The sequence below is a fragment of the Tachypleus tridentatus genome, chromosome 10 (assembly GCF_004210375.1).
Source record: "Tachypleus tridentatus isolate NWPU-2018 chromosome 10, ASM421037v1, whole genome shotgun sequence".
Classification (NCBI taxonomy): domain Eukaryota; kingdom Metazoa; phylum Arthropoda; class Merostomata; order Xiphosura; family Limulidae; genus Tachypleus; species Tachypleus tridentatus.
In genome coordinates this window covers 156,845,897-156,865,095 of record NC_134834.1, presented here as the reverse complement: position 1 = coordinate 156,865,095, position 19,199 = coordinate 156,845,897, and the positions used below count along the sequence as shown (strand labels likewise).

General features: G+C 35.8%; 2 protein-coding genes across 9 annotated transcripts in view; one reads left to right on the top strand and one right to left on the bottom strand.

Moving 5' to 3' along the window:
• The window catches only part of LOC143230715 (retinoic acid receptor RXR-alpha-A-like), a 54,003-nt gene that overhangs the window by 903 nt on the left and 33,901 nt on the right, over window positions 1-19,199 (top strand). Inside the window, exon 2 of one of the 8 annotated variants that reach the window (XM_076464754.1) lies at window positions 17,857-18,056. The exons of 1 other annotated variant lie outside the window; for it this stretch is intronic. Coding sequence is in view for 6 of the 7 variants with exons in the window: in XM_076464747.1 (XP_076320862.1) it covers window positions 2,216-2,462 (247 nt within the window). In the remaining variant the exon portion in view is untranslated. Of the gene's footprint in view, window positions 1-1,855; window positions 2,463-12,851; window positions 14,063-17,856; window positions 18,057-19,199 lie in introns of those variants that run through there. 6 more of the 8 variants (XM_076464749.1, XM_076464747.1, XM_076464746.1 and 3 more) reach the window with 6 other exon arrangements.
• Window positions 9,917-19,199, bottom strand: part of LOC143230716 (zinc finger BED domain-containing protein 5-like) — a 47,224-nt gene continuing 37,941 nt past the window's right edge. The window contains exons 6-7 of the mRNA XM_076464757.1: window positions 10,616-11,319; window positions 9,917-10,345 (exon numbers count right to left, since the gene is read on the bottom strand). Coding sequence (XP_076320872.1) covers window positions 9,917-10,345; window positions 10,616-10,867 — 681 coding nt within the window. The 5' untranslated portion in view covers window positions 10,868-11,319. The remainder of the gene's footprint in view (window positions 10,346-10,615; window positions 11,320-19,199) is intronic.

Sequence of the window (19,199 nt, the reverse complement as noted above, 5' to 3'; positions counted from 1 at the left end):
AATCTCCGTCACACCCAACAAGCGCACCCGCCCTTTCAGCCGTAGGGGCGTTATAATGTGACGGTCAATACCACTATTCCTTGGCGGTGAGTAGTAATGACTAGCTACCTTCCCTCTAGTCTTACACGACTAAATTGGGGAGAACTAGCCCAGATAGCTCTCATGTAGCTTTGCGAGAAATTCAAACCAAACTTTTACTATATCAGTCAATGCAACTATGATATTAGGTTGGATGTTCGAATACAGGAAATCCTGAAACTGCTTTTCAGAAGGTTTTGCTAAACTATCTCTTAATAACTTCAGTGGTACACATTGAATTGTAAGAAGAAAAAGAATACGAACATGTCTTATAATATATATATATATATAATTTATTTCCGGAAATACTGTAGTTAATTGTTCTGTCTTATGCTGGATGCTTATAAAAAGACCCATGTTTAAAATTATTATACATTGAAAACTACTTATCGCGGGGAAACAAAATTTCATATATTATTCATTAAGGACGATAGAAAGAAAAAATTCAATAAAAAAGGTAAGTCGGTATTTTGAAACCATCTCAGTAAACTTCATAAAACACTGTTGGTATTATAGCACATCAACTACCAATAATTTCCTAAACGTGTCCATATTTGAAGTTATATCTTAAGATGTATAATATACTGGTAGAAATATTCTGGCCATAAAATTACTTTATCGATTAAATAATTCCCTGAGCAGGTAGCCCGATGTGGCTTTGCTATAAGAAAAACAAACAAACAAACGAATTTCAAATCTGGCGTGGTTAAATCAACTGAATAAGTTCGAGATTTGCTTCCGGATTTAATTATTGCATTTCGCACATTATTCGAAATAGTATTAACACAAATAGGCCAATCAGTTACATGTGTATCAGATATCCCAAAGCTTTTAAATATTCTCAAACTGCTCCTGCTATTTTGTTTTTCAAACAGATTGTAAAATTGTGTTGTTGTTTTTCAGTTTTTTGTATTATTTTTGTAATCGCTCATTCATTATCTTTTTCTCTAAAACAGGAAATGTCTCTTATAATACAACGAGTAGAATTATCAGACAACAAGCAGTAAAAAATCCCTGAAATGGGAACTTAGGTTATGTTTTTGTTTTAGTTAATATTTTTGAATTCGAGACTCCCAGTATATAGATGCAAGTAAAACTGTAGCGATAGGTGTGGAAACCATATTAACCGACAGTGAACTTGACATATCACGGACATACGCAAACATGAAGAAATTGTATTTAACCTTTCGAGCTGTTACTACAAATGATAAACAAAACGCAGTATGATATAAATCTCTGATGTGTATATTTTCAGAAATATATTTTCGTTTCGAATTTTATCTGTTGAAAACAAATCATAATAAACTTCTTCGAGATATGATGAAATTGCTGAAAACGCCATTGAGGTTAAACCTTGTTCTTTATAGAAACAAATAGAGTGGTACCTCGGTTCACGAACGACTCCCTTCTCGAACAATTTGGGTTTCCAACATATTGTTTGAGAAAAAAAATGTTTCGGTTGTCGAACATAAACTCGGTTCCTGAACCAAGTTGTCGTGGCCCGAACCCCCGAAATAACCCGACTGATGATCCGAACGACCCTTCGACCATTTTCGGCCCACGCCAAGCTTGCCCAAAACATTTTACCCGCACCTGTCGCTCAGTCCACATCCCCGTTAAAATCTGCTGTAAACGTCCTCGTTTTTCTTTTTTTCTAAATATTCTGATTAAATAAGCCACCATGGGGTCATAGAAAGATAATGAAAGCAGCAAACCAAAAAGAAAAGTTGTTAGAGCCACAATAGAGGTGAAAAAAGATCTCATAGCGAAGTAAGAGAGTGGTATTCGTGTGTTTGACCTTGCTCTACAGTTTGGTGTGGCGAAGTCTACAGTCTGCACCATACTGAAAAATAAAGAGGTCATCAAAGGAGCTGATGTTGCAAAAGTAATGACAGTGCTTAAAAAAACAAAGATCACAAACAATGGAAGAGGTAGAAAAACTGTTGTTGATTTGGGTAAACGAAAAACAGTTAGCTGGTGATAGCATTTCTGAGACCATCATTTATGAGAAAGCAAAGCAGTTGTATGCTTACCTCCTGAAAAACACCCCTGGAACGAGTGCTGATACAAGCGATGCCTTTAAGGCTAGTAGGGGTGGTTTGAAAAATTTTGGAAGAGAAGTGGCATACATAGTGTGATGAGACATGGGGAGGGTGGCAGTCAGAAACAAACCTCATTAAATAAGTTTTTAATGAGAAATAGGTCCAGTGAGTTTCAAGCAGGTTGTAGCGGTGCAAAGAGACAGAAAAGAAAAAGAACCCCAGAAGGAGAGTTACCTGAGACGTTTTTATGGAAGGTGACTCCCCTTCCAAACAATAATAATCCTTCTTCTCTCCACGTTCTTCACCACCTTTCACTCACGCCATCAGCTCTCCTCAGCACAGGTAAAGTGCAGTTAAATTTTCATTTATTGTTTTTTTATTGTGTTTATAGTTTTTGTGGTTGAAATTATGCATGTAAGTATTATTATAAAGGTATAAATAAGCAATATTTTTACTTAAATGCTTCATAATGCGAAACTTTTGGAGATCTGTAACGGATTAATTTAATTTACAGTATTTATTATGGGAAAAATTGATTCGGTTTTCGAACAGCCTTCTGGAAAGGATTAAGTTCGAGAACCGAGGTACCACTGTAGTAGTTACGGCTAGCTCGGCGTTAGGAATAGGCAAGACAAGTAGCTGTCGAGAGCTCCTAATATTTGGGGTCGCTTGAAGTGATGCGATACTGAATAGCAAATACAGTTGTTCTGTTAATCAACCCAACATGTAAACCACCATAGTTTCTTATATCTTTACTATCCTTTATTTTCCTACGTAACCAACCCAATATTTAACCTTCCACAATTTTTTATCCTTACTATCGTTAAAAAAAATCAACAAACTCAAAAACAGGATTTCGCTGTCCTGTCGTGATTTTCTTCGGAGATTTAAATAAAAACAATAAACTGTATGGATTCTCCGGTACTTGTGTGTGATAGCTTCATCATCTTTTCATGACAACGATTTCTGAGCTCAAAACAAAGATTGATGTAAAGTTCATTTAGGTATATGGTCATGTTGTTGTACATTATCTACCCTAGTGGCTTATAAATAATTCTAGCACTTCATGTACGTCAGTCAAATGTTTCTTAATACAGTGGAGCCCCTCACTAACGACTCCCTTACTAACGACTTCCCCCTGTCATACGACCGGAAAATTTTTTATGGTACCCTGTTTGCATTAAATTGACCCCTCGTGGACGACTTCCCCTCAAACGCGACTGACGACCTACCAAATTGAACAATTTTGATTATTTTACCTCTCACTAACGACTAAGTGACATTATTATGTGGCATATTATGTGAAGTTACATAGCGGTCTGCCTTCTCATTTATGGCATATTACAAATGAGTTTAATTATTCCGTAGTTAAACAGTATTACGTAATCTACTTCAACAATAAATCTATTTCCAGTGCGTCGAATCGAAAAGAAGATTAATTTTCATTGGTAAATTAATCTTATTCTCAATGCGCTCAGTGCGCTTATTCTATAGTACATAATGAATTAGGAACACTAAATCGGATTATTTAACAGACAGGATTAGTGTGCATAATATGAAGATTCCTCATAACACAGACTCATGTTTCACCAGAATGTCGAAGAGAAAGTTGCTTAACTTAGAAGAGAGAGTTTCCGTCATTAAACGACACGACAAAGGGGAAACTGCAATAAAAATCGCCACGGATCTTGGAGTTGGTAAAACCCAAATTCAGACAATCATTAAAGAGAAAGAAAAAATTTTGAAAAAGTGGGAAACAGGCGAAAATCCAGAAAAAAAGCAGAACAAGAGAAGATGCCTATACGACGAGTTGGATGAGTAGGTGTGGCAGTGGTTTGTGAATACAAGATCCAGGAATCTACCAATTACCGGGAAACTAATTCAAGAAAAAGCATTAACATTGGCGTCTCAGCTTGGCAATGAAGGCTTCTCTGCTAGCAATGGATGGTTAGATAGATTCGTAAAAAGGCATAATATCAAAGCAGCTATTTTCTGTGGCGAAAGTGCTGAAGTTTCTCAAGAAGCAGTTGAAGATTAGACTAATCGTCTCCCATCCATCTGTGAAGGCTATTCCCCTAATGACATATTTAACGCTGATGAGACTGGGATACAATACAGATCACTTCCAACGAAATCAATGGTCAAGAAGGGAGAAACGACATCCGGTGTAAAAGTTTCGAAAGAAAGGGTTACAGTAATGCTTTGCTGTAGCATGTCGGGAGAGAAAGTTCGGCCACTTGTTATTGGTCATAGTGCTAAGCCGCGTTGCTTTCGTAATTCTGATATGAATTCATTGGGTGTAGATTATTATCACAACCGAAAAGCCTGGATGACAATTCCCATATTTACCGAATGGGCAAAAAAATTTAACAACAAAATGAAACTTCAGAAACACAATGTTCTGCTTTTTTATCGACAACTGCACTGCCCATGTTGCAATCCCTCTATCTAATGTAAAAATCGTTTTACTTCCTCCTAATGCAATTTCTAAGCTACAGCCTTGTGACGCCTGTGAAGTCTGCATGAGCATTAGTGATTTAAGAAAATGTCTTTTATGATCGTATTTTAAGTCTGCATGAACATTAGTGATTTCTTTAGTTTACGATCGTATATCCAGTCAGTATTTGAACACTTTGCCTATTGTAAAAACGTACATAATTTAAATCTTGGTAACGAATTGGGTATCCATCCCTCACTAACGACTCCCCCTCATTAACGACCTTTTTGTCGAGGCATTTTTGAAGTCGTTAGTGAGAGGCTCCACTGTACATTTATTCAACCATTAGAGAAGTCTGGAAATAAGATAAAGATTAATTAAAGTCCCAATGACGTTTGAGAAAATGAAGCTTAGAAACCAGAATGAGCAGTTGAATAAACCATGAAGTAAAGTGATTAAAGTATGCAATCTAAACTTTACTGTGTTTGTGATGTGAACAACGAGGCGAAGACATTTATACATAAAATACTAATACATTCACCACAATTCAGGATACATTAACACAAAATGCTGGTTGTTTGTCATTATATTAATTGTAACGGGTTTAATATTGTTTTAATATTTATATTTGTCTTGTTTCAATACATATGTTTTAAAATGCATGTAACTTTTATTGTTAAATGTGAATTGTGCAAGTCTCGCCTGTTCTCTAAATTTGTAGAAAATGTTTGAGAGTAAGAATCAACAGTATATGTTTTACGAAATCACTAGAGTATCTTCAAATATTATTGTTGCTAAATGAATTTTCGAGAATCTCGCCTCATCAGTATAAAAGTAGCTATCGCAAGACGTGAGAAGACAGTATAATATTGTTAGTTTGCTACAGTCCGTATATTATAAATCTCGGAATCTATCATTGTGGTAAACACTTATTAATCGTAAAACTACAGACATTTGACCAGGAACGTTCACAGATTTTGAGCATTACAAACCGTTTAACTTCAGTGAATTAACGTCGGACGTTAATATTTCTACGAGAAAATTAAATATCTTCGTTGCTTAAAGGTCAGCTTATAAGCGGCGTGGGGCTAGTCAAGAATAGAAAACTAACTACCTTAGGCGAAGTTTAACAGTATAAACGCAGAACTAATTCGCACGCCTTGAACCTGAACTGTCGATAAAATATTCAGTTCCAGACCAGCTAGATGAATGAATATTGTTTGTGAATTTGTAAAATATTAGTATATATGTATATGCCATTATTTGTAATAATCTTTATTATTAATTGTATTGTTGTTTATATATTAAAATATATTTGTGTTAAGGAAGAAAAATGTGTGTCAGTTTCGTTAGCAAATATCACACATTTGATACATATTGGCATTTAATCAACTTCAACATCAAATTCAAATTTCCCTCTATTTAAAATCGTTACATACGTTTTATGATAAATCGAAGACTCATTCGAGGTAAATTATAATATGTAGCATGATAATCTGGGGGCTTGTGTTCAAGACCTTAATCAGAGACAAAATTCATTCTAAATTAAAATTAAAAATTTAATTCAATTTGTATTTATCAGCACCAACAAGATTTGATCATGTCTGATTATCAATATTTTCTTGAATCACCCTCCCACAAACAAAAGTAAATAAAAATGCCAAAATTTTAGAGTTGAAAGTTAAGAAATCAATGAGAAAAAAACGAACTATAAAAGCATATTGTCGAAATACTAGTCAATTATGATTTGTTGTTTGAGGAAGCATTAGGGAAACACTCTAGTGTTACCACTAGCCAATCAGAGTTGAGTGATAAATATAAGTTAGAAACCCAGTTAAAACTCAGACAAATCGAGCTTGAACAAGCCCTATCGAAGCTGAAAGAAATGGAAATTAGACTTTACTTCAATCGATCAAGGCAAAATGACAATTTTGAACTCAGTCGATATATCAATGTCCTACCTTTCAATGAAAATGACGTTGATAAATATTTCCATCATTTTGAGAAAGTTGCCCAAACCATGGAATGAACCATTGAAAAATGGTCATTATTAATTTAAACTTACTTAAATGAAAAGAAAGTTGAAGCACTACAGGAAGCAGTTGCTCTGATTATTATACTTTAACACATAAAACCAATTTGTATAAAAAGAAATTCCTGCCATCTCAGCAGAAACTTGTACCTGTCTAATCCACTAAAGTTGAGAAATCTTCTGAAAAATCCAGCTCTTCTAGTTCGAAATCTTCTGACAGTCAGAATAAACATCATCATAATCATCAAGGTTTGTCTGTCATTTTTGTAATAAAAGACCTGGTCATGTTATGTCGAATTGTTGGCATTTGAAAAAAGAAAAGGAGGCAACATCCAAAGCATTCATGTCTACATATGGATGGAGTTTACAAACTTTCTTTGTTAACCTGAAGATGACCTAAGAAGTTTGAAACATTGTTCTGTATGTAACAAATTTACCGTTATATGTTTGCTTTAGAGCCTTCGTTTGTTTCTGTATAGTTTTATATTTGCATGTAACGTACATTCTTGACTGTATTGCACAAGTCTTGCCTGTTCTCGAAATTTGTAGAACGTTTTTGAGAGCAAAAATCAACAATGCTTGTTTGATGAAAAAGCGCTAGAATTTTGTCGAAATTTCTACAGAATCGCGTGATTCCTATAAATAAAAGCAGCTAGCCGAGAGACGGAGGAGAAGAATATTATTGAACAGCTACAGTCAGTACTCTATAGGTCTGGGAACTATAATTGTGATTAACCTCTAAAAATTTAAAAAATTACAGAAGTTTACCATGAACGTTGTAGATTTCGAACATTACAAACCGTTCAAGTTCAGCAGATTACTTCGGACGTTATTGTTTCTATCTTCTATTTCTATCTTGTTATATCTTCTTTGGTAAGAAGTCAACTTCTAACCGGTGTGAGGCTAGCCAAGAGAGATGTCGTTAGCTTAAGCGAGGTGCAACAATATCAATTCAGAATTAATAGGCTCGTCGTGGACTTGGATCGCCGATAAAAATATTTAGTTCCATACCGGATATAAGATCCAGTATTGACTGTAATTTATAAAACTGTTGTATATAAACCATCATTTACAATAACTATTAGTAATAACCGTTATTATAAATTGTTTTTGTTATATATTAAAATATATTTGTGTTTAAAAATTGTGTGTATGAGTCTTGTTGATAAATAACAAAAATTTGATACACATTAACATTTAATTAACTACTAAGCTCAAATTAAAATTTTCAGTTATTTGAAATAATAATAAGCAATGTGAGTTACATAGTAAATCGGAGACTCGTCCGAGATAAATTATAATACGTGACATGTACTTTGTTTTATTTAAAGTTTTAATACCCATACAAGCTGTCTTAAAAAAATTTCATTTCAAATGAGTTTCTCGTTTAAAACTGAATAATTTATCGACAATCAAGGTCCACAACGAGCAAATTAATTTTGAGTTGATATTGTTACACCTCGCTTAACCTGGTTAGCTTGGTTGGCTTCACGTCGCTGACTTTTTACCGACGAAGATATTTAATGTCCTCGTAGAAATATTAACGTCGGAAATTAATTCGCTGAAATTTAACGGTTTGTAATGTTCAAAATCTGTAAAAGTTTCTGGTCAAATTGTATAGTTTTCTGATTAATAAGCTTTAATCACAATTATAAATTTTGAGGCTTATAGTATATTAACTTTAGCTGACCAATAATATCGTGATAATATTCTTATTTGGCGCTTTCATACCTTCACGCCAGAATTTCGAATGTTTAAAAATGTTTCGTAAATCGCATATTGTTGATTTTTGCTTTCGAGACTGTTCTACAAACTGAAAGAACAGGCGGGACTTAAGCAATACACATCCAACAATATACGTCACATGTATAAGAAATTATACTGAAACAAATGCAGGTATTAAAGTAAATATATGACGGTATAACTGTTGCATAATGAACAGTAACAAGAATCCTTATGTTCTGCCCAGGACGTTAGCGGCGGCTCCATGAATACATAGACGGCTTTCAAAGACAACTTTTTGTCACAACAGTTTAACATAAAACCGTCGTTGCGGTTTTAGTCACTTTCCACCCTTGGATGGCTGAGCAGTCGTATTAAGGAATCTATAATGCTACAATCTGGAGTTTAATTCCTGCGATATGCAACTCTGCGTTTAAAACAAAATAAACACGTCTTCGCGACATCATTACTTAATAAACCATAGTCTATAGTTAGTTTAAATTCAAAGAACGTAGTAACGATGGATGCATTGTCTTTAAAGAACCAGCCCAGGCAATATCACTAACAGTGGCCCAATGAATTTTCATGTTCTACATACTGGCTAAAGAATTAAACTCAAATGAATCGGTTTCTAAAAATGTGTCAACATTGCCTACTCGCCAGGCATTTGTTCAGTGTCTCACTTAGCCCCTGATAGTAATAAAGCAGTGGTTACAAATTGTAACACTCTAATTCAGTGGTTCCCAAACTTTTTCAGCTTGTTACCCAATTTAACATGCCACATTAAGCATGTTACCCCTTTCACAAAATGTTTTCAACATTGATATATATGGCTAAATTAAACTAGAGATATATTGCACTATATTTATTTACAATTTATTTACACTGAATTACACTTTTAATTATTGTATTTGATCATTGTGCATTTTAATGAATATTGCCAAAGATGTCAAGAACATCAGTGGGATGGATGGAGTTGCATACTTGAAGCTAGTTTAGGAATTCTTGGCTTTGTGGTTGAAAGTGCCAGCCTGGCATCGTTTGCAACATTCAAACGAGTCCTCTTTTTTGTTTTCATCCCCAGCACGGTTGAGAACCCCTTTTCGCACAGATACGTTGTTGAGAATGATACCAACAACTTCAAGGCTCTCTTGGACAGAGTTGGCGAGTCAGCTAGTTGTGAAATCCAAAAGGAATCTGCATTTTGGTTTTGGAATTTGACTTTCAAGGCTTCATTTGCTCGCATTGTGATCCACTCCTTCTTTGCAGGGAAATCATCATCATGAATGGCCTCATCAGGTACAGAAAAGGGATGAATGATCCACTGAAGACTGGCTGTTTTTAGGTCACTCTCTGGAAAGTAGTGCTGCATGCTTGTTTCAAGCCCCTTCAAATAGTCGCTCATCTCTTTGTTGATGGTCTGTAAAAGTGATCCAGTATCATAACTATTCTCCTCAACAAACTGGTCTAGGGTGGGAAACTGAGCGATCACTCCTTTCTCCAAGCGTCGAATCCAGAGTCTCAGTTTTCCCAGAAATGCAGTCACAGTGTGATGGGCATCAATGACAGTCGTGTTTTGGCCCTGGAGTTGCAGATTATCACTGTTCAGCTCCGCAAATATGTCAGCCAAGTAACAAAGTCGAGCAAGCCACCCTTATCAGTGAACTTGGTAGCAAAAGGAGATTCTTCTTGTTTCAGAAATTCCTGAAGAGCCGTTCGGAGCTCAATGACTCGACGTACAACCTTGCCTCGTGACAACCAGCAAACATCGGTGTGGTAGAGCAGAACTTGATACTGCTCTCCCATTTCCTTGCACAGCTCCCTGAATATGCACGAATTCACATCTCTGGACTTGATGAAATTGACGATTTTCAACACATCTTCAAACACTAATTTCAGATTACCAGGCAGGCTTTTTGATCCAAGAGAGTACCGATGAATGATGCAATGATCTACAGAAATTTCTGGATTCACAGCTTGTATGGGGCCCCGTAATCCACGATTACGACCCATCATCGACGGTGCTCCATCGACCTAGATTAAAAAAGAAAAACCATTATAGATTGCGTCAGTTAGTCATTCTTACTTATCTTTTGCGTTATAATTATATGGTTTTAATTTAATTTAATTTATTTTGGTACTTTAGTATTTCAGTACGACAGGCACGATACTTTTTTGTGAATTATGTATAAAATATTAGCTACACTACAGCTACTTGTACAATAAATAAAACTATATGACTATATGCCATGTAATTCATTGTATCTATACTAATCTAGACTTTATATAAACATCTCTCCCTACCTGTTGAACGCTGTTCCAATCCAATCCATTCGTGGTAAAGAAACTGTTGATGATATTGAAGATATCTTCTCCCTTCGTGGTTGTCAACAGATCTTCGCATAATAGGAACTCTTCTTTGATCTTGTCCTGGTGGACGTAACGAACAAACCCAAGGAGAACAGCACAACTGGCTACGTCACACGATTCATCAAATTGCAAGGATCTCCTTGATCTCTGTTGTAACTTGGGACAGAATATCTGATGCCATGTCATCGACTCGTCGGCGGATTGTGTTGTTTGATAGAGATATGACACTCGCTTGATCCTCCCCACATACCTTGCTTACCATCTCGTATGCACAAGGCATAATCAGATTCTCTGCAATGGTGTGGCATTTTTGTTGTTCGGCAACTTTATATGCAACAAAGTAAGATGCTTCGACCGCAGCTTGAAGCTTTTGGGCTTGAATTCCAGATGAACCGAACTGGATATTCTTCAGTGCTGCAGCCCAGCGCTGAAAATAAGCCTGATCCTCATTTTGAAGATTTGGATGGCACTTCTGGAGGTGAGCTGAGAGTTTTGATGGCTTGAGGCTTTCATTTGTCAACACTTTGTGACATACTACACATTGTGGCCGATCCTCTCCACCAGAAGGTAAATTCACAAAGCCATAGCGAAGAAAGGCGTCAGAGTAGGTGCGCTTTTTAGACATTTCATTGTTTAATCTGCAGAAAAAGAAAAGGAAAAACTGCATAAAAAAGTGTGAACAATGTGAACTTATTATTTATTTTTTCATGGCATTCTAGATAGCATTAAAAGAGCTTATTCAGCATAGGAATGATGTAATAGTAGGTAAATACTAACTATACTGCACAGGGCAGTACACATACATACCAGGTTTTGTCTACCTCGGCTGATGCTCACATAGAAACTGACAGTGTGAAATAGAGGCAACCTCAGGCAGTGAGTGACGCGTGCTGGACACGTCGATGAGTCATCAGGGTTACTGAGTGACTTGTGTTCTGAAGCATACTTGTCAAAATACTTTTAGGTTACCACACACTTAGATACATATTTTTTCTTTTCTACTACTGTATATTAGTTTTTGGTGTTTATTGTTATTTGGTTTAACTTTATTACCTACTTAAAATAGGTTTAATTTACAACTTTACATACTAAGATTAAGTTAACATTAATCCTAATACCAGCTACCTCAATGTTTTCTTGATTTTCAGAATTTTAACTTTTTTTTCTGTCACCCCTCCATTACCCCCGATAAATTGTTAAATTACCCCCACGGGGTAATTTACCCCTAGTTTGGGAACCACTGCTCTAATTGAACGTGTACTTACCATCCAGGCAGGGGGGGGCATTAATGATTAGCACGCTCTACTCGTAATTTCCAGATAATGGGTTTGATTTCATCTCACTGAGCATGCTCATTCTTGTGCCGCAGTAGCGTTATAACGTTTTGGACAACTCTCCAACTTCTTAGTAAAATAGTAGCTTGAGTGTTGGCAGCGGGTGGTGTCGAATAGTTGCCTTCCCTCTAGTATCTCACCACTAATTTTGGACGGCTATCGCAGATAGTCCCCGAGTAGCTTTGCGTGAAATTGAAGAAAAACCAACAAATTAACTATTCGTGTTTATTTGTTTGGTTTCCTGAAAAACTGAGAGCTAAATCTCGTTGTGTTATCCTAGGTCAGAGTAATAATTTTTAAAATATTGTGTACGTTAATAATAGGCCCGGCATGTCCAAGCGCGTTAAGGCGGGCGACTCGTAATCCGAGGGTCGCGGGTTCGCGCCCGCGTCGCTCCAAACATGCTCGCCCTCCCAGCCGTGGGGGCGTTATAATGTTAAGATCAATCCCACTATTCGTTGGTAAAAGAGTAGCCCAAGAGTTGGCGGTGGGTGGTGAGGACTAGCTGCCTTACACTGCTAAATTAGGGACGGCTAGCACAGATAGCCCTCGAGTAGCTTTGTGCGAAATTCAAAAACAAAACGTTAATAATAAAGTGTTTTTGATGTTTATGTCTGAAATGAATGTTATTTTACAAATTTACAAAATAATTATTTTGTATCTAAAGTAGCTTTCAAAGTTTATTTTACACATTTGTATCACTTCAGGTTTTTAGTATGAGCTTTATGACGCTTCACTGATATAAATTACGTCATTTCCGCCTTTGCTTCACCTGGGAAACTATTGGCCGATGATAACCAAGTTACCTTGATATTCAGGCCGACCCGAAGGAGAGAGATAAGCTGAATTCTGTGTCATGCTAGGCCAATATCTATCGTCATTCTTTTCCAAAAGAGAGGCGGGATCTTCAAAAAGGCAACCTGGTGATTGGTCGCTCTTTGCCGGCGCTTGCACGAAGTGTTTTTGTTTTGTTTTTTCACCATAGATTTGTAATCTCCTTTATGTTTTACCTGTGGCCTATAATCTGCCCCAGTTTTGTTCTGAATATATGGATGGGCACGACTACATAATTCTCCGGTAAAGAATGCCGGTTGTGGAGAAATAACACAGAGTGGTAGCTACAGTACCGATATACCAGCATCGGTTTTGTCTAAATATCCTAGCCCTTCTTTTGTAGAAATTGATTTTTATTTTTTATATTTGTGTGCTTGTTATAACTTAAAAAATAGTGTTTTTGTTAGCGAACGTGAAATCTAGCTCCTGCTAAGATTGGATCACGTGCTAAGGATTGAAACGCTTAGATATAACAACAGTTCAGTAGCATGCGCCATGTATGCGTGTTTTGTTTAAAGTACACTCGCCGTCTAGCAGTCTGACTAAACTGGAATCTAAAGTGTTGCCAAGTTTATATACGCCTCCACGTATAATCTGTATTAACAGTATGTTCAGCTTGGGTTTCTCATTCGAACTGGTAACTTTATTGGTGGATCGATTGGGATGAAACCGTCACTGACCCGCTAACCCAAGAAACGCTGGTAAAGCACTCTTGCACGTGTAAGACACAAGTGCTCTCTTTAGCTGTTAGAGACCGTACATTAGTGTCAACATTTAGTAGAAAGGTAACAAGCCATCTAACATCATTGCACGGTGTCATGTGACTTTATATAATAATTAAAACTAAGGCGTATGATTTGTGCTAGAAGTACAAATTACAAGCTTTAGACGTGACAACTCTTTATAAAGTATGTTTATATTCCACGTTATGCTCAAATGTACGTATTATCATCTCAGTTTTTACTGTTTGAACACTGTTTCTCCTCAGTTTTCAGTAATTTTGTTTGCCGATTTCTGCGTCAGTTGGTGCTCGTAAGATTTACTAAACTACCTGAAGTGATTTGTTTCGTTAAAATCACGTGATATTAAAGCATGGAAAGCATCATCACGAAGAAGGAACACCCGAAGGTGTGTGTTACGACGTTGTTATATGGTCCATCAAGTAGTGGCAGTCCGACACAGACTTGGCTCCAAACGCCTCTACCAATACCAGGTGAGTTGTTGCTACTCGCCTATAGTTTGTAATTCATAATACAGCGTTCGTTCACGGTAAGTTGAGCTTTCGAAAAATAGGTACAATGTATTTCGTCTCCAGAATTGAATTAAAAGGAAGAAATATTTCACAGAAAATTGGTTAATTTTAGTCATTTTTTGAGTATTAATTGGTTTTTAAAACTCACTTTGTCAGTGGAGTTTTCAACTGTGTCTAACATCTTTCTGTTTTACTACAGTAAGGTGTTTAATTTACAATAACTCTCAAGTCGTGATTCTGTAAGAACGAATAGAGCACAAAAAATGATAAAACATTAAACTCGATATCTGGGCGTTGACAACTAATTTTCTGATACTGCTTCTCCCCTCATACTACACTTTACACTTACAGTATGTATAGTATATAATAGAAAGGTTTATTTTAAATGCTAAAATTATTAATAACAATCTAATAGGGCCCGGCATGGCCAAGCGTGTTAAGGCGTGCGACTTGTAATCTGAGGGTCGCGGGTTCGCATCCCCGTCGCGCCAAACATGCTTGCCCTTTCAGTCTTGGGGCCGTTATAATGTTACGGTCAATCCCACTATTCGTTGGTAAAAGAGTAGCCCAAGAGTTGGCGGTGGGTGGTGTTGACTAGCTGCCTTCCCTCTAGTCTTACACTGCTAAATTAGGGACGGCTAGCACAGATAGCCCTCGCGTAGCTTTGTGCGAAAAACAAAGCAATCTAATAATATAAAGGTATAATATATAGCATGAATGTCCAGATTCCACTTTTGTGATTGTTTTGAGTTTTAAAAAATAGAAAGAAAACTGCATTAAAATGAATCGTCTTAATTTAAAAAAGTCATTCTGAATTAGCTATCTTATTGTTCTCTTCTCCATTAGAAAGACGCTAAAAACGTATTAGCTCATATTAGGCTTTTTTACGAAATTTGACTTCTTTTCGGAAGCAAAGGCCTTTAACTTAGCGAATTTGGCACCCGTACGAATTAAAAGACCCCACTAGTACAGCGGTATGTCTACGGATTTACAGCGCTAAAATCAGGGGTTCGATTCCCCTCCGTGGACTCACCAGATAGCCTAATGTGGCTTTGCTATAAGAAAACACACACTCACAAACACACACGAGATAATCCAACTGTACATCATATTTTATTAAAAATATTTTTCTATTGCTTTCATAAATTTTTCACTATAAATAAACAATTATTTTCGGATTTCAGAAGTTGGTTTAGATGATAATAAGTAAAACAGTATGGAATTGCACAGCATACTGCACTAAAATGTTGTTTTTGGTGTGCTGTTGCAAATTGTAGCACAAATAAAATCTGCGTCACGTGGACGGTACACTAACCCACGTGATCTGTCCTTTACTCCCATTTTGGTTTTCATTTTTAAGGCGTGTGTTTTTGTGTGTTTTTCTTATAGCAAAGCCACAAAGGGCTATCTGCTCAGCCCACCGAGGGGAATCGAACCCCTGATTTTAGCGTTGTAAATCCGGAGACACACCGCTGTACTAGCGGGGGGCCATTTTTAAGGCATTCCTGATTAGAGGCGCGTCTGTAAGCGAATGTATTAAAAATGTCAGTAACGACATTGTGGAAATATGTCTCTTTATTCTTTTGAGTCAGCTTTGTGTGGTTTTTACTAAGAGTTGATGAATGGAAGCAAAGAAGAATATAGAATAATATGTCAATCTCACTATGTCCGCCATATTCAGTGCACCTTTCACACAATACCAGCGCTTTTCAGGTCGGCTGGAATACGGGAGAGAAATTAGAGGTCTAAGGATTATTTATATCACCAGTTGTACAAATAACAACGTGTAAGAGAACATTTATATAGATGGGTCTTTTCGGTACACGTTTTAATTAAAGATTTTGTAGAAAAAAAAGGGATTTAATATTATAAATAACATTTTTTGGAAAGTCTGTTTTACGATTACGTATAATCATAATTATATATATTTTTAATTTAATATCCGCCAAAGTGTAATTAATTCTGGTATGATCTATTTGCAAAAGATTTATGTGTTTGGCAGTTTGTTTTTTTCCTTTTTATTTTTCCAACTAGAAAAGATACACGTGTATTCCACGTATCAATCGAAGCGTATAGCCGTGTCATTGACATTCAAACCAGACGACGCGTTTCCAGCTGAGAGCACAGTAATTTATTACTGATAATATGAAAGCGCTGGATTTTTCTTGAGTTTTTTTCCATGCAACTCAGTAATAGACTACTCCTGCACGCGATACTTGGACGTGTCTATTTTATATCCCACCCAAACGCCTTGGATTTCTTTTGAAAATACTGTATTTCAGTTTTCCGCCAAGTCCAAGTAGAATAGATTTTATTGTGTTAATAAACACGAGGTATTGCACGAATGTTACTTCTATGTTTTGTTTTTTGAGGGTGGTAGGTCGGATAGAGTACAAGTATTCTCAATTATTTAAAGGAATTTTAGGTCTACATATATTGCACGAGCATTCATATAATTTATATAGAAATGTTTAACGGTTTATGTTAAAAAATTCTCCATATCTTATTTATTACACATTTATATATGTACATCTGTCACGCAATGTCTGTTAAACTTCGTTGACCTGTATTACCTTAACTTTCATTTTAGCATGAAAAACTTTATAAAAATCAAAGTTGAATTTAGATTCACTTAAAAGATTGCGGTTTGAAAATGGTAAATTTGCTGTCCAAGACTGTCTAACATGCTACGCCAGTTTTCGTTTCTTGTTTTTGCTTGTATGTACGTGAGTATTACTATTTATGTAACATAAATGAACTGAAAGAAGTCATTTTAATTTCTTCAAAATTGCTAGTTTCATTTCTTGTATAGTCTGTGATTGAGAAACACACACACACACACACACACACATGTATATATATAACATTCATTAAACATAAAAATATTATACAGATAAAGTAAGGCATTTGCACACGCGTTTTAATCGACTGTTTGTGTTAACAGCTGAAAAGTTATCTTAGTTATTCTATAATTTTAATTAAAAGCTAGTGTTTGTGTGCGTATTGTAGAATTTTGTGCAAAACTACTTTGAGTTCTGTCTCGCCTAGTCGTTCGGAATATAGGAGAAATACTCTAAAGGGAAAGAGGCTAGTCGACAGTACCCATCCCCAATTTATGACCAATTGAAGTCAAAAGGTGTTTGATCATACGTTATGATGTCCCCTCGCTGACAGAGCGCGTATGCTTGATGATGGGATTCGACCTCGCGATCCACTTTCATTTCACCGAAACGTTTGTGACTTAGGGAAGAAATATGTTCAAATAATAAGTTACTAGAAGTCATACACAACTCGAAGTGTTCTAATTCACATGTGCAGTTACTACTGAACGTTAATAAATGTAGTTTAGGAAAGTAGACCAATAATCAGTATGTGTAATCTTCAAACATGATATTTATAAACGAACATTTATATGAAACTGAGCATGTGCTAGATGGAACGTCAGCGTAACGTAGTGATGATTAACATTTTTCTTGAGTGTCTAGATTTAACGTAACGTCTCGAATTTTTGTAATTTTGTTTAAGAAAGTATAAATATTCTATAAATAGATGAGTTAGTGTATGAAATATTACCGAATTAACAAAAAACAACGTGTGTTTGTCGTCTAGAGGAAAAGGTGTGAAATTTTATATTATGTGAATATAAAATCAGATATTCACCTCTGTGTGTTGTGTGCAGTTTTTTGAGTTAGATTTTCTATAAAGACATTGTTTATAAAGTTGGTGTTTTATCTATGTTCTATTCTCTCTCCAAGAAACGTTCAGGCATCCAGTACGTACGCAGCAGACGCCATTCAGCAGAATGGTTGTTGCTAAGGCGCGCGTCCTCGTCCTTGAAAACAGTTTGTGGTCGTTCCAAAGTGGAAAATAGGATTTATGTTCAAATATTCATATCACTTAATAAACATCTCTGCCGATCAAAAAGGTTTCATCCGACGAGGCATGGTGTGAACGTGTAAGGTGAATTTAATATATTCAGGAAAGTACTAAGATTTAACACAAACACAACTAATGATTGGAATTAGTTTGTAACTCTTTAAAAACGCTCTTCTACATCTTTAATTTCGTTTGAAGAAGTTTACACCGGATTAGAAAATCGAGTATAGCTCCATTTCACTGCCACCCTTCACATCAAAATGAATTTTTGTTACAGTTTCTATGGTTTGTTTATTTATTAAGTTCGTACAAATTATACATTGGTGCTTACTCAGTCAGTCATGCTTAAACCAAATTAAATATTAAAATAATAATACAAATAATTTCAACTTTTTTTTTTTTTGTCGAAGACAGTTTTCTTTCACCAGTAAACAAAACAAAGAAAACTATGGTGCAAAATACGTTTAGAAATATGGATGATACGTGGTTTAAAAGGCAGTATCTGACATGACGTAATAATTTTTACAAAGTACTATTGTGAACTATGTTTTAATATGTTAACTTAGGTGTTCTGTATTGTTTGCTGAAGGGAGTCTTAGCGTAACGTAGTAGCGACTAGAAGTTTCTATAGTATTTAACGTGACACCTAGAATTTTTGTTAGTTTTGGGGGAAAATGTAAATATTGTGTAAGTAAATAAGTTAATTTGTAAATCAGTTCATTGCTGTGCATTTTTGAGTTTGTGTTAACAGAGAAATTTAGTACCTAAGTAATTGTTGAGTTTTATTTGTTAGTTTTATAACTTGGTTATCGTTTATTTGTGAAACTGTATAAGTTTTAAAGCGTTCAGTTGAATAAATGAAATGCTTATCCTTCATTACATGGACTAAAATTTGTATTAATTTCACCGAATAATAAAATCCACCAAAACTTCTTTTTGAGACAGCTACAGAGAAGGATTTGCCAGTGGAATATAAACCTTGTGATTCCCTCAGAATTTTGTTGAAACAGTCTAAGAGTATCACCAAAACCAGAGTAACTAACTAGTAAATTCTCTCGATTATTTATCAACTTGGAAATAACTTTCCTGTGACGATAAAGGACAGGTTTGTTACTATAAACCATGAAAAATAAAACCATACAAAAGAATTAACACATGTAAAAGTGATGGGTAGTAAGCCCCCAGTGGCACAGCGGTATGTCTGATGACTCATACCACCAGA